This window comes from Quercus robur, chromosome 10 (genome assembly GCF_932294415.1).
Source record: "Quercus robur chromosome 10, dhQueRobu3.1, whole genome shotgun sequence".
NCBI lineage: Eukaryota > Viridiplantae > Streptophyta > Magnoliopsida > Fagales > Fagaceae > Quercus > Quercus robur.
The window spans coordinates 30,889,791-30,912,509 of NC_065543.1; the positions used below are offsets into that span (position 1 = coordinate 30,889,791).

The window sequence follows — 22,719 nt, forward strand, 5'->3', positions numbered from 1 at the left end:
TTTCTTTTCCATCCTCTCAAGGATCGGATTCCAAATGGAGGGCGTTTTATACAAAGTTCCCAAAGGCATACCCAAATAAGTCATAGGCAAACTACCCACTCTGCACTGAAGGATATTAGCCAAAGACTGAATGTTACGCACCTCCCCAACAGGGACAATTTCACTTTTCCTCACATTCACCTTCAAACCAGTAAAAGCTTGAAAACAAGTCAAAGCCAACCTAATAGATAGAATCTGCTCTCTAGAGGCATCACAGAAAAGAATGGTATCATCAGCAAATAAAAGATGGCAAACACGGATACCAATAGAATGAATAGGACCCACATGAAAACCCTGAATGAAACCACCTTCCTCAGTTTTCTTCATGATACGGCTTAAGACCTCCATGATCAAAAGAAATAGGAGGGGGGACAAAGGATCGCCTTGTCTGAGACCTCTAGAGCTACCAAAGAAGCCAGCAGGAGATCCATTAACCAAAACTGAGAAGCGAACGGTAGAGACACAAGTCTTTAACCATCTCCTCCATCTATCCCCAAATCCCATCCTCTCCAACAGATAAAACAAAGTGTCCCAATTCATATGGTCATAAGTTTTCTCGATATCTAACTTACACACCACCCTCGGGGTACGACACTTTAGTTTACTGTCTAAACATTCGTGATAAAATGCAAAGCTTTACACTTGATACACAAATGCAAAGCTTTACACTTGATACACAAATGCAAAGCTTTGCAATTTAACTGTTTGATAAAATGCTTAAAAGAAACATTAGCTAGCCCATCAAGCCTTTGTGTTACCATAATTTTTTTTTTTTCCGGTACTGATATCGATGTGTACGTTCTTTTTTTATTTTATTTTATATCAAGGCTTTGACTTTGACATTTAAGAAAAAGGTAATCAAGTTATATGTGTCTGTTATTGCAACCATTTTGACATTAGAACTCTAATACAATCAGACCCCTATACACAAACATATGAATTTTACAATTTAAATAAATAATAATTAGAATCCAATAATACTTATTGCCTTTCTTTTTAAAGTTTAACTATTTCTGTTGTATGGCATGAAATGTAACTGTCATGTTCTTTGACACTCTAATCCTCTGCTTGGTAGCCTCTTTCTGACTTTAGGCCTGATTCTTTCTTGGTCTTTTCTTACTTCTTTTGTATGGGATAAAATCTAACTGTCACAGGATAAGATGAGCTATTGTTTCTTAGGTTCTATGTGCTGGTAAGGATCTAGAAACAGAACAAACTGCAAGACAAATGATTAATCTGCTAAGGCAGCTTCAGTTTGTGTATACTGATGTTCAATATATATATCCTAAGTGGAGTTTAGATTTTTATCACTGAGACAATCAGCAGTAGTTTGCTCCTGCATTTAAGTGTTTCTTTAGTATTCATTGTTCTAAGTATTTATCCCAAGCATTTTTCATTGCTTTTGATTAAAATCTGAAGTGTTTTCTCAATCTTTTAACCAACTAAAGATGTTTGAAAATGACTTATTGCTGGATTAGGAAATATCTGTCATGGGGCACATGATGTTATGAAAGTTAGGGTGTGTAAGTGGTGGTAAAATTGAGATTTGCTGTGACTTAACCAATGCTAAATGTGTTTATGGGCCAGAGCCCATGGAGGGATTTTACTTAGCTGTTGTGTTTAATCAAGAAATAGTTTTACTGCTTTTGTATGCTTGGAAGAATGAATAGAAATGTATTTTTCATTTTTGAGTGTGAGCAAATACTTGTAGTTGTGCTTTGATTTTTTTTTTTTTTGACAAGTGGATTACATCTTGCTTGCTTTTAATGGAGCTATTGCAAGTTTCATAGCATAAAAAAGTGACTCTTGCTTGCTTTTAATAGTTCAACTAAGAATTCTTGTTTTGCATGTATTAATCCCTTGTACAAAATTTCTCAAACCCATGACAATTACCAAAACAGCAACTAAAAATATCCCTGCAAATGTCAGTTGACAAGCCCCATATAGATTCCTAGGATCCTAGAAGAATCAAGTTCATTCCATTAATAGGTCAATTGACATTTCTCCTATAAGAATGGGTGGAGGTGAGTGCCCAAGGTGTAGTAAAGCTAATAGCTAACAGGCACTATGTATTTGTACCTAATGGTAGTACACTTTAAGAAACCTATGCTTTTTACCTTTCTTAGTGTAAAATAGCCAACAAACTCTATATAAAATATTTACCGATTAATTTATGTACAACATCAATAATTTTCAAAACATGATATAAATTCATTTTTTGTCTTTTGAATACAAATTTCTTTGAAGTTAGACATATTAGCCATGTAGGGTATTTATCTTTGATGTTTAGGAACATATTGAGCCAAGCTCTGCTTTGTTCAAGTTTGGTTCATTAATTTATCAAGCTTCAACTTAACTTCAAGATTGTTCATGTAGTTAATGAATGAGCCTCAATGAGCATCTCAACAAGTCTAATTTGAGTTGTTCAAGAGATCCTCCATTTTGTCACCGAGTCCTTACAACTGATTTTTTTAACTATATATTACTACTTTTGTAGTGTGGTGTTACTTTTGTGATTGCTTCATCATTATGTTTGGTAAACTGTTACTACTTAAATTGGTTCAAGTGATCATTAATTCTGTTATTCTGTCATGGGGTCAAAATTAGATAATTATTTTTACCATGTGCACCTTAATTTGCTCCAATATATTTTGACACTGATATCTGCCACTCATAAATTAGCTTAAAGGGCACCGCTTGAATAAGCTTATTTTGAAATTAGCTGAAACTGCCACTCATTTATGTTCATTTGTTATAGTATATTGTGGAGGAGTTTGAATGAGAGTCATGAATTAACTGAATGGTATGAACCATTTGAATAAGCTTATTTTGAAATTAGCTGAAACTGCTACTCATATATGTTCATTTGAGACGCGCGCGCGCGCGCATCAATGATTTTGTGCTTTGTGTTTATTTCTCAGTTATGTTGTTGATTCAATGTTGTGGCACTTAGTTCTATTTCAGATGTATAGATTGAGTTTGTTGACTTTGTTGCTCAATGATTTTTTGGTTTGTTACAGACTCTTAGCTATTGGATGCGTTTTAAAGCTTATATAAATGGCTTTGTTGTCTAGACTGGGTTTGTAGGCTTTGTTGTTTCAACTTCAAGTATATGATTCGTAAAGCTGATATGGCTTAGTTCTCTAGATTGAGTTTGTAGGCTTTGTTGTTCCGAATGTGATGATGTTATTTCTCTGCTGTCAAAATTTTGTATCTTGCTGATTTTCTTAACGAAATTGCTAAAATATCTAAAGAAACAATTAAAATATCAAATCTTATTTACATTCCAAACAAACATCTGACTGATATATCTTGGTTAAAATTCTTTTGTTAAATTTATAGTATCCAAAGATCTGTTAGCTCAAGGTTATTGAAATATATATATATATATTTGCGTACACAATTCTTTGAATAAATCTATTGACAATTAGGTTTTGGCTTGAGAGGATGATCAGGATGCTTGACAACCAATGTTAATGAGCTCATTAATTCCAAAGACAATGAAGGAATAAGTGAGGATGACGTTGTTGCAATAGCTTTTTTATTGGGAGGAAGTTGCTTGTTGGTTCACAGCTTTAATCTGCATTTTTTAATGGAAATTCCTCCTTCAATTCTTGTTGTTCTCTAATGCAATGGCACTTTCCAGTGTATTGTAGCTAAATTGTCCTATTGTCTATTTTGCCTCAATTGAGTCTTAGCAATTTATCACCTTTAATTCTATTGAGTTGTGTCTGCAACTTGCTCTATTTGTTATAATTTGCAAATATGCTTGCTGATTTGTAAATGTGTGTATCAATTGTTGAAATTTGGATAATTTGTATAAACAATTTATTTTTATTTTTATTATTATTAAAAAATATGCTTTTTATATTGACATTAATGAATGGAATATCTACTTTTTTTAATTAATATTGTCCAAAAAGTCAATTGTTTGTTTGGTTTTTTTTTTTTTTTTTTTTTATTATTTTTTTTTAAGGAGAAAAATAAACATAAAAAGAGTGAAAAAAATGTTGGCTTTGAAGATTTTTCATTTTTTATAAATAATTTAATAATTTTTTTCATAATAATTTTATTTAAAAAATTATTACTATTTCTCATATAAGAACACCACCATCATTATTTTTTTTTATCTATTAATAATAACATTTATAATCTTGCCAATTTGTGTACACGAGCTATTTTCATGAAAGCCTAATGGTCCGTTTGAATTGAGGGAAGAAAGGGGAACTAGAGTAGAGTAAGGTATATTTGACCTAAAATTAGTCAATTTTTAGCTAATTCTTTTTGATAAGTTATTTTTTATTTTTTTATTTTTAGCTAACTCTACTCTACTCTTTTCCACTCTCCCTCCTTTCTCCTTCAATCCAAACAACTCTAAGTACCCAAGCCCAACCCTCTCGTGTTGGTCTAGAAGATTGGGCAATGGGGGGAGATTGTTTATTTATGTATGAGTACTTTGCAACCACAATCCCACTTTTGGAGAAAAAGAATATATATATATATATATATATATCACATCAAAAAGAACAAAGCTAACAAAATACTCTCTCTATCTCTAGTCTCCATCACATGAGTCACCTCTCACAATTTAAAATCAAGAACTTAATAAGTAAGAACCAATAATATATATGTATATATATATATATATATATATATTAAACAATTAGAAACTAAATAGATTGAACATTGTATTGAAATTATAATTTTATAAACCAAAAACAGGAAAAAAAATCTTTTTTATATTTACTGAATGCAATATCAATTACATAATGCATATGATTGTCTACACTTTACACATATTCAAATTTAATCCAGGACCATGACTAACGGATTAATCATCTTCAAGCCAACACTCTACACATATTCACATTTAACTCATGACTAAATGGATCAATCATCTTCAAGCCAACATTATTCAATTGATGATTATTATTTAACTCCAAGACGTGAAGAACACACTGCATCCCTGTTAACAAATGGCCATTATGTCTGAGTCCACCATTGTTCTTTTCTTTGTAGTATACATCCAAGAACTTCCTGAAAGTTTGTAGAGTCAACAAGGTATCCGAACCAGCCTGGTGACTCTTCCCAGCCACGCGTTCCACTCCCAATCTGTTAGCCACTGTCTCTAAACCCCCATAAAGGCCATCAAAGAACTTCATCATATGCTTCAGATCGAAAAGCCTTTTCCCAAATAAGCACTACACCAGGTTCATAAACCCCATCAGATTATACTGCAGTGGTTGTCGGATCAAGATTTTCATCAATTGGGCAATGTCATAGGCACCGTGAAAGGTAACCCAAGCGAAAGCAGAGTGATTGCCCAACAACCCAGATTCCAACATCAATGCTGCAAAGTCAGCAGAATCAATACCCTCCTTCAAGTTCTTGTCGAAATTGATTCCCTGGCTTTCAAGTAACTCGATTGATTCCGTGTTCTGGATATCATTATAGACATCAAAATCTCTGCAGTTAAACTCCCAAGCGTATTGATACTTGGTACTGAAATTGGGCAATGATCCTTTGTCGTCACAGAGTGCCAAACCCAACTGAAAAATTTTGGTAGCACCCACATTATCTCTGATAATGTTGTAGTTCAAGGAAGAAGGTAGTTTTCCAAGCTCTCGCTCGTCAATGCTCATTGGGCTGAAAACAACACCTGGGAATTCAGTGTCGAAAGCCACCATTCTATGAGTCATCCCTGCAATTTTGATGAGATCAAACTCCTTTAAAAGATTGTGTTTCCACAATTGTCTTACGACAATCAAAGGAAGAGAGACACCATCCATATTGTATTTTGATATCAAAGTTTCTCAGGACTTAGAGCAAGAAAGAACTGAAATTGAGCAAACAGTTTATTTGCGCTTATTTATAAGCACAATTGAAGAATGGCGGTGTTGTGAAGCACTTGTTTTACGAATAGGAATAGGAAATTTGAATAAGGCGGTGGTTCTAATTTGGGCTGTGACCGTTGGGCTGGTGTTTGGCTTTGCTAGAGGTAATTTCTATTCCCAAATGTGCCATCTTGATCTTCCAAAACAATCTCACAAGTCACACCCCATCCCCTAAAATCAAAATCCAAAACAACAAACACTATGAGCAAAGTTTCGTTTCTTTCTCCCTAATTCCCTCTAATTCTAATTTGCACGTTTATATATATTAGGCCCAAGTGATCAGTTTGGTTCCATTAGATTTAAGGACTAAAGTATGGATTTCCTTTTTTCGTTCAGAAAAGGAATTAATAATTTTATTTTTTACAAAGGGATTACTTCTTTATTTTCACGTGTTAAAAAAAAAAAAAAAAAAAAAGTGAACAGACCAAATTATTTATAATAACCAAAAAAATTAATTTAAAAAAAAAGAAAAAAAAAGAAAAGGGGAACTGATTTTTTTTTTTTTTTTTTTTTTGGGTTTGGTTTCATTTGATTAATAAAACATAAATAATAATATATTTTTCAACATAAATTAAATTCAATGTAGTTATTTAATTACAATTAGCTCAACTTATGAAGTTTTTTGTCGATAAATAAGAGATAAATTGTTGTCTTAGCTTGTTAATAAGAGATTTGGAATTCAAATTCTATTTACACAAAAAGTCAATTGTTGTCTTAGCCTACTGATAAAAGAAATCATTAAGGAGTGGACATGATAGATTTAAATTCATCAAGTTGATGAGGAAGCAGAAGCTATTTGCAGAATTCCTCTAAGCCGAAGAGATGTACCTGACTCGTTTGTGTGGCTGCAAAACAAGAATGGGATGTATTCAGTTAAGTCTGGGTACCATGTAGCAAGGAAAGTGATGAGAAAAGATGATTCGGTTGAAAGCTCTAGAGGTATCGGTGGTCAGCAGGTGTGGAAGAAGATTTGGCAGCTGCATGTGCCAAATAAAATAGAGGTTTTCAGGTGGAGAGCATGCCAAGACATTTTACCAACACAAGTGAACCTTGTTCGAAGAAGAATAATTTCAGATAATGGTTGTCAATGCTGTATAGGTTTGCCCGAATCTGCATTACATGCAATTTAGGAATGTAGGGTAGCACATGATGTGTGGGCTAGAAGCTCCATCAATTTGCAGAAATGCACTAATGCTTACCATGATATTTTCCTTTTGTTTGAATCTTTATTGGATAGGTTATCAATAGCTGAGTTTGAATTGTTCCTTGTTCAAGCTTGGCTCATTTGGAACCCGAGGAATGCAATTGTACATGGAGGGCAGATCAAGGATCCGAAGTGGTTGAAAAAGAGAGTAGCGGATTATTTGGAGGAATACAGGATGGCACAAGAGCAACTAACTCTTCCAAGCACGACACAGCCCAAAAACACTTGGCAACCTCCTCCTCCATCAGTGTACAAGCTCAATTTTGATGCAGCTATTTTTGCTGAACTTCAATGCTCGGGTTTTGGGGCAATAATCCGTAACTCAGATGGGGAAGTGATGGCTGCAATGTCTGTCAAAGGACCCTCAATTAACAGCAGTGAAGAAGCAAAGGCTCTGGCTTGTAGAAAGGCAATAGATTTCTCAATGGAAGTAGGCTTTTCAGAGCTACTAATTGAAGGTGACAATGCTACAGTGATGAAGGCAGTTTCAAGTTCATCAGGAAATCACTCCTTGCCGGGACATATTTATGCGGACATCCAATGCTATCTCCGTGGGCTGCAATCAGTTTTAATAAGCAGCATTAAAAGAGGGGGAATAAGGTAGCGCATATTTTGGCTCGCTATGCTTGGAACATTAGTGATGAATTGTATTGGTTGGAAGATTCACCACCACCTATCTTAAAAGCTTTGTACCAAGATTGTTTACATATAAATGAATGAATGATTGTTCTGTTCTCAAAAAAATAAAAATAAAAATAAATAAAAAAATAAAAATAAAAATTCTCTATATATATATATATATATATATATATATCATTAGTCAAATATGCAATATTTTGGAGTAAATTGCAAAGTACACCGTGAAGTTTAGGGTTACTTGGATTTTACACCCTAAAGTTTGGTTTTATTAATAAAAACACATTTGGTTAGTTTTAGCTGTTAAGTGACACATCATCGTGTTGATGTGTATTTTTTTCCAAAATTAGCCCAAACAACGTAATTTCACTTAATTGTCAATTACACACACTCCTTTGGATACATTAGGTTAAAGATATTTTATAGTTCAACAACCCAAAGCTATATGCTTAACCTTCACTAACACAATGTACTCACAATTATATTGAAATATTCAACGGTGTGGATGAGTTGAAATCCTATTTACACATAAAAGTCAATTGTTGTCTTAGCGTACTGATAAGAGAAATGATCAAAGAGGGGACACAATAGATTTAAATTCTATTGCATTTATAAATTTTTGTATCATTAGTCAAATATGCAATTTTTGGTGGTAAATTGCAAAGTACACAATGAAGTTTATGGTTGCTTGGATTTTATATCCTAATATTTGGTTTTGTTAGTAAAAACACACTCGGTTAGCTTTGGCTTTTAAGTGACACATCATCATGTTGATGTGTTTTTTTTTCCCCTCGAATCAGCCCTAAACAATGCAGTTTCACTTAATTGTCAATTACAGACACTCCTTTGGATACATTAGGCTAAAGATATTTTATAGTCGAACAACCCAAAGCTATGCTTAACCTTCACTGACATAATATACTCACAATTATATGGAAATATTCAAAGGTGTGGAAGTTTTGTTTTCTTCTAAAGAAATGTTGACTTAAAATTTATGATAAACAATTGTAGTCACATAGACTATAAGGGAAAATGCATACCCCTATGAAATCTAATAAAGTGCAAGCACCTAAAATGAGCTGAAAATGGCCAAAAGGGAAAACTTTTAAGGAAGTGGACATATAAACTAAACATATATAGCATGACTAGGTCACAAGTAATTTAGTCCAAGGATATGATAAGGCAATTTGGCTAAGCATGATGACTTTGAATCAGCACAAGCCCAATTTGATATTTTGGTTATTTCCAAGTTTTCAATGTCCGTACGTAAATTTAACAATTAGTTAAAAAGTGCGCAATTTAGGTCTCACCCATTTAACATGTATACGAATTGAACGATTAGTTAAATGCACAATTTAGGTCTCCCCTAGATTAATGGTCCGTTTGGATTGAGGAGAATGGAGGAGTAGAGTAAATTAGATTTGGCATGAAATTATCTTATCTTCAACCAAACACAAATGTGCCCTAAATGAATTGGATGGCTAATGGTCATGGGTACCAAACACAAATTTAAACAGGCAGCCTGTCTAATTGCAACCTACTTTTGACACAAAAATAGAAGTTAAAAGGATTAAATGATACATTTGAAATGCTAGGAACAAGAATTTTTTTTTTTTTAAAATTTTTTTTTTATTGAGAAGAAGGAACAAGATAGTATTTAAATCTCAATTCAAATACTGCAATTGACAATGTGAACAAATAACAATTGGAAACAAAACAAAGATAAATAAAAGACAAACTCATAAGCCAATATAATCCTATCAAATCCTAAAGACAGAGAGTTCATAAATTTTGAGGATAATTCCTATATCATCACCAATAATCCTTAATCACAAAGCTCCCTCTTCCTTCAACCGATAAGCCACTTCTCTAATTCTTTTCACGAAGTTATTTTCCTTTCTTGTGGAGTAACCATTGTGGCATGCAATTGATGCACAACTGCCACCATTTCCGGTTCCAATCCTATCATTTTCTCTTTAATCTTCTTATATTTTTTGGCATCAAGCCTTGCCTTTTTCAAAAGGGTACACCAAAACAATCTTTAGCCGGTTCCTCAACAAAAACTTAACAAAGTTCTATAAATATGATTTGTAGAGATGCGGTAAATTATCATATTTGAAAAGCACCAACAACTTTGATTCAACTTCCTTGTCATCACCTTCAACGAGTATCTTAAGCACATCATCTGCAGAATGGATGCTTCTTGTCACTTCAACCTACTGATCATGTGCTTCAGAGATCAAGACTTGAAACCAATAAGGACCAATGCTTAGAACATCAATGACTATCGGCTTCCACTTCATCCTCTAGCATCATATCCTTATCCTAGACGATAACTGTTATGAAAAACTTGTGGGTTGAAGACAGAGAAAATCGAAAATGTTCATTTAGCTTCAAAGAGCTCCTTCACCACTCTCCCATCTCAAAACCCACCATCCAAAACCCCCATATTTACTTCCACGCCACTCTTTCACCACCACCACCACTATTGCCACCACAAGACGCCGCGACATTAGCAAAACCCACCTTCTGACAAAAACCCTAATCCAAGCCCTCTGAAACCCTTAAATCCAGTGGACCCAAGACCTAGTCAACAAAACCCACAAGCTCCTCTGGAACCATGAACCCAAATCCCTCCACTTCTTCAAAGCCCTAGACCACCAACACCATGCCAATTTCACTCACTTCGCTGCCTCATTTGACCACGCCATCGACATCGCAGCTTGTATGCACGATAACAAGGTGGTGTGGGACCTCGTGGCCCAAATGTGCTCTCGCCACCTTGGCCCAAGCCCAAAAATCTTCACCATTATTGTCGAAAGGTTCGCCATCGCAAGTAAACCCGATAGAGCCTTCAAACTCTTCATGTCAATGCACAAACATGGTTGTTTTCAAAACTTGAATTCGGTCAACACTATTCTTGACATTTTTTGCAAATTAAAACACATTAAAATGGCTCATAACTTGTTTAAGATGTTAAAGGATATGTTTAAGGCTAATTGTGTTAGCTATAATATAATTGCGAATGAGTTTTGTTTGATTAAGAGGACGCCTAAGGTGTTGGAGGTGTTGAAGGAAGTGGTTGAGAAGGGATTGAATCCGAGCTTAATGACATATAATATAATGCTTAAAGGTATTTTAAAGCTAGTTAGATTAAGAAAGCTTGGGAATTCCTTTTGCAAATGAAGAAAAGGAAATGTGAGATTGATGTTGTTGCTTATACAATCTTGGTTCATGGGGTTGGTTGTGTGGGCAAGATTAAGCACTTGGAGCAGTTTTGCCTTTTGGTGTTTCCCCCAAAGGTCCATAGAAAATACGCCTTGGCCTAGAGTAAACCATGGTGAAGGGTGTAAATGGAGTCGCCACCTAAATTAGGTCTAGAAATCATAAATATAACGCACTTATGGAATGATTGATCTTTATCGAAACACGTGTCTGGAGTTTAGGTATGGGGATGGGAAGGTGTTAGGCACCCAACCCCACCCAACCCGTAGGTCGGCCTCCACTCATTGTGTCCCAAGTCTTAATCACATTAAAAGGCTCCTTAATATGTTATTCTAACTCACACACACACACACACACACTCTCTCTCTCTCTCTCTCACATGCATCTAAACCAAGCAAACATGACATATCATCCCTCAAACCTAACATTCATCTATCATGGTATTAAGCATACATCACCAAAGGTAGAAACATCATTAGACAAATTCAAACACAAAGCATTCAAGCATGGACATACAAACTCATGTTTTTCAATCAAGCATATTAAACAACTTCATATTCAAACACTTGAGTGCATGTACATGCGATCTATGTATGACTTACCTTACTTACCTCACTGCAACACACCACATATGCATCAATGCACGTTCATGGTATTCGTACAATCTAAACCCTAATAAACTTAAAAGAGATAAGAAGAAGTAAAACAAAACACAACAAAAGAACAGATGTTCAAAGATATGAAAAACAAGGTTAAATAAAGGCCAAACATATAAAAGGAAGTAGAGAAAAAAATATAAGTGGATTAGGGTTTTCGAGCACAAGTGTGCGTGCGCATCTCAACTGTATGCATATGAATACTTCGAGTATGCATACGCATGCATGAAGCATGCGCACACATACACATCTAGAACCTTCACCCAGCAACTCAAAATAGAAAAACAAAGCAAAACAATAAATCTAACAACCTATCATATTTATAATACAAACTCAGAGTAAACTTGACCTACACAAACATCTTATGATTACATAAACATATAGACCAACACAAAGCAAAGGAAATTGAAGAGCCAAAGTTAGAACCTTTATCTCAACACTAGAACTCTCTTAGAGCTTGATGTTGACCATTCCCCTTAGTCAATCTAATCAACAACAAACCAAAAGGTTTGTAAACTTTTAAAACTCAAAGATCAAGACTAGAATAGGTCTCAATTAGATAAAACATGACTTGAGGATATTTTGTGAAAAAATCCCTTTTTGATTCACTCTTTTCTAGTGAATCTCGCGTATATTCGCTTATTTTTCTGTGTCTTGCAAAAGTACATTTTATGGCTTTATATAGTGGTAAATTAAGGGTGTGGGGCGGCTCCCAGATGATGTGGGATTCACTCCACACAGATTTAAATGCAAAAAGTTTTCCTTTCATATAATTCTAGAACCCTAACTATGTGAGCATACACAAGGTATGCATGTGTATACCCTAAGCATGTGTACGCACGGCTTGAGTGTGCGTGCGCATACACGTGTATGCACAAGCACACTTAGGGTTTTTCAGCAACCTTTCTTTTCCAAAAATAGTTTTTTTCTTCCAAAATTAAGTTAAATTTACCATAAATAATTCCTCAAGTTAATTTTCACGGGATTGGGCCCTAAACCAACCTTAGGCCTCAGAGTAGTACCATCATTAGGGAACGGGAACTCGAGTCGTAAGAAGAACAAAATTAGGTGTCTACAGTGTGAGCTGAATGTTCAAACGTATAACATGGTGATCCATCATTTTTGTGATGCTAGAGAGATAGAAAAGGGTTTGTAGGTGTTTGAAAAGAAGGGTAGTGGGGTTTGCTTGCCCAATTTGGATACATATAATATGTTTATAAGTGTGATGTTTGTGAGGAAGAAATCAAATGATTTGTTGGTGGCTAGGAAGTTGTTGATTGAGATGGTTGAGGGAGGATTTTTGCCTTGGAAGTTCACTTTCAATTGGGTTTTGAATGAGCTTTCGCTAAAGAGATTTTGAGATTGCAGAGTAGATGCAGTCATCTTCCATGTTAGTTCAAGCTGTGAAACCTAGTGGCATTTAAATTAGCTGATGAATGGTGACATTGCACTCACATCCTCTTGTCAAATATTGAAAACATTTCCAACCATGAAGGGCTCAGATTGTTGTAGAAGCTGACTCATGATAGATAGTGGCTTTATATGATGCTTATCTCATTTTCCCTTCAAAGGAAATTGAAATTGCATTATGAATTTCAGTCATCACCTAAAATCGACATACAATGCCTACTAGTGCAAGCAGTCTACAAAGAAGAATTTATGTTATTGAGGCTATGGCGGTGGAAGGTTATAAATGGGAACAAAGAACTTGAGCATCTAAAATCCCTCTTTTAGCCTTTTAGTGGAAACAAAGTACAATTGTATGTGGCAACAATAGAGACAGGGCAACAGGTGATGATGGCCTCTGATTTCATAAGTTTGAAAGTTGATTTGCTTCATCCTTCCTAGTTCCTTCTACTATCTTTTGTTTTTGGAATTGGCATTTGGGGACATGTTTAAACTCCAATAAGCCTAGAACCCTTCCACAGGTGATCATTGTTCTTGTTGTTCAAAGGGCCTAATGTTGCATCAACATTGCAAGGGATTACTAAAGTCTAAAGTGCTAGTTGTAGAGGAAGTTGTATCCACTATGATCAGTAATAGGAAACCACTTGATTTTGCAATGCACATTAAGGATGATAGATCGAACGAATGTCATATCATCCATTTTTCTTGTAATTAGCAATATATAAATTCTCTCTACATACTATAGGTTACACATGCTATCCTTAGTCACCATTTGGTTCCCATCGAAACATTATTTAGATGTAGGTTGCGATTAGCATTGGCTTAAAAAACCAACTTTTTTTACTGTTCAGCTTATTTTTACTACTATTTATGGGTCTTATTGCATTTTTTGGTACTATTCATGGGTCCTACTGTACTATTTTAGTTATTTTTTAATTTTATCTACAGTACTTTCAGTAAAAAGTTTTCAATTCAGCTAAATAAGTCGTTCCCAAACAAACTCGTAGAGAATGTGGAGGAGGCTTGTTATAACTACTTTTGATATCTCAAAGATGTACATTTATGAAATCAAAGCCCAATGATTCTCTTTAGTCGACTAAAAAGAGTAGCATAGATGAGAATCTATAAAACAGTTTGCAAATTGTTCCTATTTAGTTACTATTCACTGAGCAATTTTGTAGTACATGACAAGAATGGTTTTTTAGTTAGGTGATGTTTGGATACGCGTTGCGTTTCAGTGTTTGCACGTTTTGCGTTTTCCTTTTTTTTTTTTTTTTTTTTTCTTTTCTTTTGGGTTTTCATGCGTTTCAGGGAATGCGATTACTGTTCATGCATTGTTTCATGAACAATAACTGCAAATGTTGACTTTTCCACGGTAAACAGTGCATCTGTGTACTGTTCACGGATCCACAAATTTCACTTTTCAGCAACTTTTTTTATTAAAAATGGGTCCCACGGCACTATTCACACATTTAAAAATTATTTTGCTACAGTGTTTTCAGTTTTCAGTTTCAGCAAAATAAGTTATACCCAAACAGACCCTTAGTGTCCATTTGGAAATAGTTTATTTAGCTGAAACTGAAATTTTTTTACTGAAAGTACTATAGATAAAGTTAAAATATAGTTGAAATAGTACAGTAGGACCCATAAATAGTACTAAAAAGTTCAATGTAACCCATGAATAGTAGTAAAAATAAGTTAAATAATAAAATACAGTTGACTTTTTAAGTTAATGCCAAATGCACACTAAATAGCAATATTTATATATTCTTGGCTAAATATGCTTTTTCTCAAACTGAGCCTTGTATTTGGATGGAGTGCCCTTCCTTTATATATCTGTTAGTTTTAGATTCTTAATAATAGATTTATTATTATCATTTTTCATAATTAAACCCTCCATACACTGAGGAATGAGAGCTTCTTGAAGTAATATTTTTGAATCACATGCTTAGAAGCTAGCTTATTGATCATGTCCTGTTGTGCGTCCAACATGGGTTCCACAAAAAAGAGCTTTTGTTTTTCTTCAACTTGCTTAAAGTGTCAGTACTATTTTTGTTCAAAAAGTTAAGTACAGTAACTTATTGCAATCCCACAAGAATTTTTTGCACGATGTTAGTTGTTTTTTGTTTTTGTTTTTGTTTTTTTTTTTTTTTTTTTGGTGCTTATTGCGGGTTCCATATTATTATTATTATTATTATAATACTTTGAGATTAAAAGTTAAAAACTAGCTTTTTCTTTAAAAAAATAAATTAAAAGTTAGATTATTTGAAAGAAAGTTGAAACGAAAAATAGTGTAGAACCCACAAACAATATATAAAATAAGCAAAAAAAAAAAACTTATAATCTAATGACATGCTTCTGCCCACTACACTAACTTTTAAAATTGCTTGTGTTTCCATCAAAGGGTTTTAGGCATAAGCTAGAAGAATTTTCTCTGAATATATAACTTTTCAAGTGGGTTATCTCCAAATAATACTTGAACAATCATGACTAGAGGTAAATCTTTAGTTTTTTTTTTTTTTTTTAATAGAAGAATGGTAAATCTTTAGTTTATTTCGTTATTTTCATTTTCTCACATAAAAGAACTATAGAAATTGATTAATTTTTTTCCAAAAAAATCTGTTATTGGATCCTTTAATTTATAGTTTTTTTAATATATATATATATATATATATTTTTCTTACTTTCAAAGAATAAAAATAAAAATTCTGCCTCAGATAAAATGCTTCAAAAAATCAGAGTCTTTTTTTAACAAAAAATTCTAAAGATAACAAATACTTCAAAACTGAATGTGGAACATTAGGTTTGTGAGGAAATAAACTAGTATAATGCAACTAGTTGGTAGCAAGATTTTTCCTAAAAAAAAAAAAGGTTGGGAGCAAGATTCCCTTAACAACTAAGGGGGAAATTACACTTTACTATCTTAAACTATACCTCACATTAAACTTTGCACCCTAAAATTTTCAAATGCACATTTTGCACTCTAAATTATGAACTTTATTACACTTTGCACCCCAATGCTAAGTTTGCTATTAACTTGGATAGAAATTCAAAGTTTAGGGTGTAAAGTGGAATTATGAGTATAGTTTAGGCTAATAAATTATAATTTATCTTTTGTTTTTAAAAGATTGAGAAGATGGGCAATTAGGTATTTTTACATGGTACCATATTTTTCCATCAAAGTTAATCGGCAAACTTGATATTGGTGTGCAAAGTATAACAAGAATTATAGTTTATGGTGCAAATTGTGTATTCAAAAAGTTTAGGATGTAAAGTATAATAAGTGGAATAGTTTAAGGTGGTAAAGTATAATTTTCCCTGAACTAAGCTCCCAACCATTAATAATTTAAATGATTCATAAGTGTAAATTGATTTGATTGACAATTACAATTTCATAGATAAAAAATGGAGCTAGATGGTCAAGCTCAAAATCTTTGTTCTTTTCAGCAAGAATATATTATTTTTGACAATATTGGGCTACTTGCAGCCAAATTTCCAATGCACAAACGGACATGAAGAGATATTTTTACATATTTTTTCTACATTCATGAGGTGAAATGGATTGAATTCAGTCAGTCCAAATTGAACCAACTTGAAATCACCAGAAACTTGTCTAATCAGATAGGGACCAATCTACCTACACAATATTTGACATTTCTACGGGCAGGGCCTGAACTCATTTTCCTCTTTAACATTTTGTTTTTCTTTTTGTTATTTTCTCCCCTTCCCGGTTTGTTCTAGGACAAGCATGGACCATCCAAACTCAATTAGGATAAAGTTCCACTAATCTATGCTCCTCCTTTGCTTCCTCATATTCTTTTCCTTTTGGCTTTTACTTTACTTTATGGGACTAAAAAGAGTGGTCATGGACTAAATGTTGAATCTTTAATAGTTCGTTTGGATTGAGAGAGAGAGAGAGAGAGCAAGAGAGAGGAGGAGTTGAGTAAAATAGAGTAGAGTAAATTTAGTCCAAAATTAGCCTACTTTCAACGAACTCTACTCTACTCTACTCCCCTCCACTTCACTTCCCCACCTTCTCCCGTCAATTCAAATGGGCCCTACCACTTTTTATTCAACCAAGAAAAGTGGGTACAAAATGAACAAGGTTTCTCTCCAAATTAATTTGAAGAGAAATCATTCAAACTTCTCTTATATCTTTTTAATGTATGTGAATTTTGAAAATCTAACCGTTACATTACATATTATTTATTTTCTTCACATACATATCAAATTTCATTCAAATCAAATGTTATTTACTATTTAATCAATAAACTTTTCCTTGGAAGTGAGCTTCTCTTCAAAGAATATCTTCCAACCAAGGCACATCCTGCCCTTTTGTCCATCCTAGGTTCAGAAAAGGGAAAATTTCCTCCTTCCCTCACAAAATTCCTATTGAGGGTACTGTGGGCACAAGTGTCCAAGACAGGCCTTTTCAAGTTTCCCCAAAAATCCGTGGGAAGTACACCTTGGCTTAAAGTGGACCGGGCGAAGGACGTAAGTTGAGTCGTTACCTAGATTAGGTCTAGGAACTATATGCATAGCTCCCTCATTGTTCAAATTGTTAGACATCCTAGTCCAAATTGTTCTACATACAAATAAAATTATAATAAATTCTTAAAAAAGAGAAAAAAGATCATAATTTTTTGTACTTACCCGAATTACTGACTAGCATATTCCATGTTTATTTATTAGATAATGTATCATGTCCATCCATTTGTAAATAAGAGAGAATCTAATCCCACTCGAGCCAAATCCAAGAATTCAATTTGATTGGGGAAAAAAATCCTGTGTATTTTTCTCTATTCATCAGTCACTCTAAATTTACGTCATGAAGATCCTGAAGAAGCTTGCTTGACGAAGAATGGTCTCTGCTAATCTCATCCTTACTTTGGATAGAAAAAGAGGAATCAATCCATGGCCCATTCATTGACATGTCTCTCTGCGTTTGACTGTCATGCAAAAAGGTGGAGCTCACGTGTGTTTGGCTATCGTGTGAAAGCTTCTCAAAAGCTTTAAACCTTGGATCCAAGCTGGTTTCACTGCGCTTTATTATTGGTGCTTGTATTGCACATTTTCCTTCAATCATACTTACTACAGAAGACATTGATGGTCTGAGAGTGGGAGAGGGGTTGGTGCATAAAAGAGCCAAGCTGAGCATCCTCATCGCCTCTTCAGAGGAGTAGCTTGAACCAAGCCTTGGATCCACAAGTTCGAGCAGGTTTCCTTGCTCTTGTAAGACATAGGCCTTCAATTGCATGTAAAAGAGCAAAGATAAACATTCATGATGTCATGCATACTTCCCAAGTTGGTAAGTAGAGAAGATGATAAGCATGAAAGTGTATTAATATATATACAAGATAGAAAAGAATTTTTGTATCTTCCCAAATTAAGCAACCTTTTATTCATTGTAAAGAAAATATAATAGTAACAATTGTTAACAAAAAAGGATCCTCTTAAGAATGGCATAAATATTTACCCAGTCCAGAAGATAAACAAACTCCTCCTTTGGCCTGTAATTGGTGTTGCTTTTCCCACTCACAATCTCCAAAGCTACTACTCCAAAGCTATAAACATCTGCTTTATCGGTCAAGTAACCCCTCATTGCATACTCAGGAGCCATATAACCTCTGAAGAAAAACAGATGGCACTAGAATAGTGAGTATGTGTGCCAGCTAATAAAGGCTTTCTAATATCCCATTACAAAAACATTTAAAACATTTTCTAAATATAAGTGAAAGGTTTTCTGCTCACATATTACCGTATAAAAATGAAAGTGCAACATGTTATATCACAACACTGCTACAATATTAAATGAAAAAATAAAAATTCCGAGTCATTGTTGGTTAAGTCTTATTATACACATTATATATTAAATCCAATATGCTCACTCTGACCCTACAAAAAGTGAGTTTTTGAGCATTTGGTAAGATTTTTTTTAACAAGAAATAATGGACAATTTCTCTCCAAATCAAGTTGGAGAAATCTCTTTCAACTTGCTAAATGGTTGTATATAATGACTATCTACGTGTATTAAATCCCATGATTCATTAAATAATATAAACAATTCATGTGAATATTAAATAATTTATGTAACTAAAAGTACTCATGGATAGTTTTTCATATTGCCACATAGTGGGTTGGAGGAACTTTCCTCTAACCCAATTTGGAGGGACACTCTATCCACATAATTATTTATATTGTTTTGCACTACCTATGTTAAAATTTATTATACCAGAAACCAGTTGTATTTCAAGAAGCTAAATAAAGGTGGAGAGAGAGAGAGAGAGAGAGAACTGACATTGTTCCGGCTATTCGTGTACTAATATGCGTCTCCTCTCCTTCATCAAGCTTAGCTAAACCAAAGTCAGATATCTTGGCATTTAGATCCTTATCAAGGAGCACATTTGTTGCCTTTATGTCTCTGTGAACAATTTTCAACCTTGATTCCTCATGAAGATAAGCTAACCCCCTGGCTATTCCTAAGCATATTTGCCTCCTCGTTGGCCAATCCAAATGTAGTTGGTGCTCCTCATGACCTAAAATTGGAAACCGAGGGAGAGTTTTCAACAATAAGTCTTACTCTTGATATATAAAAAAGGTGGATGTTAGTGAAGGACTTACCAAAAAGTGCACGGGCAAGACTATTGTTTTCCATGTATTCATATATTAGTAACAACTGGTTTCCTTCAATACAACATCCATAAAGCCTCACAAGATTTGGATGTTGCAATGCAGATATCATGCCTATCTCAGTAACAAATTCACGGTTCCCTTGCTTCGATTTGGAGGATAGCTGCTTAACAGCAATTAAAGCACCATCTGATAGTACACCCTAAGAAACAAGAAAAGCAATTTCATATTCATATTTTTACTATCTTGCATTAGTACTCACACCAGTGACATGGCCAAAATGTTGCTAGTATTAACACCTGCCAATAATAAATATCAATAATCCATAATTACCTTGTAAACTGGGCCAAAGCCTCCTTCACCTATCTTACTTGTAGGGTCAAAGTTCCTAGTGGCAGCTTTAATATGTCTTAAAGTAAAATAACCTGTTTGTAAATCTAGACCACGTAGTTCTGTAAGAAGATAAAAGAAGTTAGAAAATTTCCGAGAGAGAGAGAGAATAACAGAAAGTATAGATGATAAAAGGCAAACATATTGTTTTCATCACAAAAGTTTGCATGAAGTTTGTTTTTCACCCATAAACTTTAATAAGTTATTTTTTTGTCCCTAAACTATTGAAACGTTACACATTCAACCTTAAATTTCAAGAAGATTTATTTTTTGTCCCTTAACTACTGAATAAAATTACCTTTTCCTCTTTAAAAATATTTTTTATACGATGCGTTTAACCAATAGTTACGCACCACATGTTCACCTTGTGTTTGTGTCCTTTTCCTTTTTTTTTTTTTTTTTTTTTTGGTTTAAATGTAATGACCAAGGTCAAACATCTCAAATTCTCTAATGCTAAAAATAGTACCACCTAGTTAGACAAATATGATAATAACAAGAGTGGATGGAAAGACATAATGTGTAATGTTTTAAATAGATTAGGGACCAAAAACAAACTTGAAGAAAACTTTTGAATGAAAACAATACTTTTGCTATGATAAAATGTATTTCTACAAGGTAAACAGTGTTAAGAACATAGAAAAACACACATCCATAAAAAAGAAGGTTCACTATCTCTTTCTATCGGACTGTTAAAGATCGATTAAACCAAAATACAGTTGATTATGAATCTTTGCCAAGTGTTGATATTGCATCATCTTCTTGATGTATAATATCAAAAAATACTTAATAGTTGTGAATAGGCAATACCAAATATAAGTTGAAATGAGAATGAGGATCCCACAGTAAATTAATCATTGCACAGTACAATGCCTATGCCTAGTGTTGCACTTCTGCATTGCTAAAAGAGTTGAACCTTCTATTAGCCAATAATACCTTTAAGGAGCAAAGTGTTCTTTGATTTTTTCCTGTAACTGGATCCTCTAGAACCACAAGAATCCTTAGTTAAAATGGGATTCCAACTCAACACCATTTTTTGAGATTTTGAGAAGAGTCTCTTTGGAGAGCACAATATGATGAAAGTTGTAAGTTGTGTTTGGGGGCAGTTATTGTCTATCATTGGCCTCTATGGTAGAATTAGTCGGGGGCTTGAGTGGTAGCAATTTACCATGTGGCGGATGCTATTGGTTTGAGTCTGCTTATCCTCAACTCGTGAACTTAGCTGAAGCAAAGCTATATGATAGTACCCAATTTTTCCAATACAATTGTTTGATATATGATTTATCATTCTTATATAGAAACAGTGTTTCAAGGAGTCAAATCTGTTATGGCACTAGATCTAGTATTTTGGTGTGTGTGGAGAGAGAGAGAGAGAGTAGGTGGTGGATTGGCTTGAATGCCAAAGCTACAGAAAAAGATCCCGGGGCATTTATCTATGTAGTGTATATGTGAGTGCATGTATGAGTGAAAGAGTAATTAATGACCATGAACTGCTAATGACCAAAAAAAAAAAAAAAGCATAGACACATCTTGTTATTCTATTTCCAACTTGCAATTTCTAACCATCAAAAAGTCCCTAGACGGTACTTTCTCCACATCTTTTTTTTAGTAAAAAGAAATGTGATTGATCTTACCTTTATCTTCAAGGTCTTTCTTCCCTAGGTAACCCTTCATCCGAAGAAACACCAAAATCAATACAAGGATCACACATGATGCAAGTACAATGCCAACAATAGCTCCAGCCGATAGGCCGCCGCCAACATCAAAGTCTATAAAAGGAGAGGAATTACGTACATGCAAGTTAATGACAAAAAAGGTAGAAATCCTAAATTGCAGGAAAAACTTACTTGGTGTCACTTCAATGGCAGATATAAGAGGTCCATAGACACCTTTGACAGGAATGGAAGTAGTTCCTTTCCCTGCCCAGTAAAAATGAATCTCCAGAGTGCTACCACTTACAAGAACATCATCAAATTCCTTAATGATGGGTATACCAACACCTTGAGCTTCCTCCACAATGTTGAAGTCCTTCAACTCCAACTTTCCCTGGATAAAAATAAAAATTAAAAAGGAAAAGGAAATGTCAAATTAAAACTTTGCAAGCTCCAGCGGGAAGATGAACATCCTTTCTCTTTTCAAAACAAGAAAATCTTGGAAGGTATCATATAACAAGCTATATTTTAATCATGAAAATCCTCCGTCAACTCACTTGAATTGAGACATTAAATATGCGCCTCCCCAGGCTGCTAAATGTCTGGTCATTAGAGAACATTATTTCAGCAAAGTGGAGCTTTACTTTGTAGCTTCCCTTTCGCAAGCAAAGGCCATAGTACCTAAGTGATAAAGGGGCAACTCGAGCTGTCTCATAGATACCAGTCACATTCAGAGAAAATGTATTCTGTGCACGGTATGGAGTAGAGTCCTTGTCCATGAAGACCCCTGTGCTGCTATAACCCCATTCTTCAGAAATAGAACTAAATTGTGATCGCCCATCTGGATTTATGTCCGGTTCATATTCATTCCCCTCAAATTTTTCTATTTCTCCTCCACAATTAATAAACAAGGAGTAATCTGCAGATATAAGAGTAAATGTGTGATACAATAGTTCCATTAGTGTCAAAAATAACTTCAATAGTAAACT

The 22,719-nt window shown here is 34.2% G+C and overlaps 3 protein-coding genes across 15 annotated transcripts in view; 2 read left to right on the top strand and 1 right to left on the bottom strand.

Moving 5' to 3' along the window:
- Nucleotides 1–3,728, top strand: part of LOC126701711 (pentatricopeptide repeat-containing protein At1g74900, mitochondrial-like) — a 39,323-nt gene extending 35,595 nt beyond the window's left edge. Inside the window, exon 3 of one of the 2 annotated variants that reach the window (XM_050400039.1) lies at nucleotides 3,471–3,728. The gene's annotated coding sequence lies outside the window, so the exon portion shown is untranslated. The remainder of the gene's footprint in view (nucleotides 1–3,470) is intronic. The other variant, XM_050400038.1, reaches the window with a different exon arrangement.
- The window catches only part of LOC126701710 (probable LRR receptor-like serine/threonine-protein kinase At1g53430), a 60,158-nt gene that overhangs the window by 26,544 nt on the left and 10,895 nt on the right, over nucleotides 1–22,719 (bottom strand). For 4 of the 12 annotated variants that reach the window (XM_050400023.1, XM_050400022.1, XM_050400021.1 and 1 more), the window contains 8 exons: nucleotides 22,288–22,649; nucleotides 21,926–22,124; nucleotides 21,713–21,847; nucleotides 20,025–20,143; nucleotides 19,683–19,893; nucleotides 19,360–19,597; nucleotides 18,538–18,688; nucleotides 17,692–18,306 (listed from right to left, as the gene is read on the bottom strand). The exons of 7 other annotated variants lie outside the window; for them this stretch is intronic. In XM_050400023.1, the coding sequence (XP_050255980.1) occupies nucleotides 17,872–18,306; nucleotides 18,538–18,688; nucleotides 19,360–19,597; nucleotides 19,683–19,893; nucleotides 20,025–20,143; nucleotides 21,713–21,847; nucleotides 21,926–22,124; nucleotides 22,288–22,649 (1,850 nt within the window). In that variant the 3' untranslated portion in view covers nucleotides 17,692–17,871. Of the gene's footprint in view, nucleotides 1–17,691; nucleotides 18,307–18,537; nucleotides 18,689–19,359; nucleotides 19,598–19,682; nucleotides 19,894–20,024; nucleotides 20,144–21,712; nucleotides 21,848–21,925; nucleotides 22,125–22,287; nucleotides 22,650–22,719 lie in introns of those variants that run through there. One more of the 12 variants, XM_050400024.1, reaches the window with a different exon arrangement.
- On the top strand, nucleotides 6,537–7,824 carry LOC126701712 (uncharacterized). The gene is made up of 2 exons (XM_050400040.1): nucleotides 6,537–7,031; nucleotides 7,171–7,824. The coding sequence occupies exons 1-2, from the start codon at nucleotides 7,021–7,023 to the stop codon at nucleotides 7,739–7,741; spliced, it is 582 nt and encodes a 193-aa protein (XP_050255997.1). The 5' UTR covers nucleotides 6,537–7,020; the 3' UTR covers nucleotides 7,742–7,824.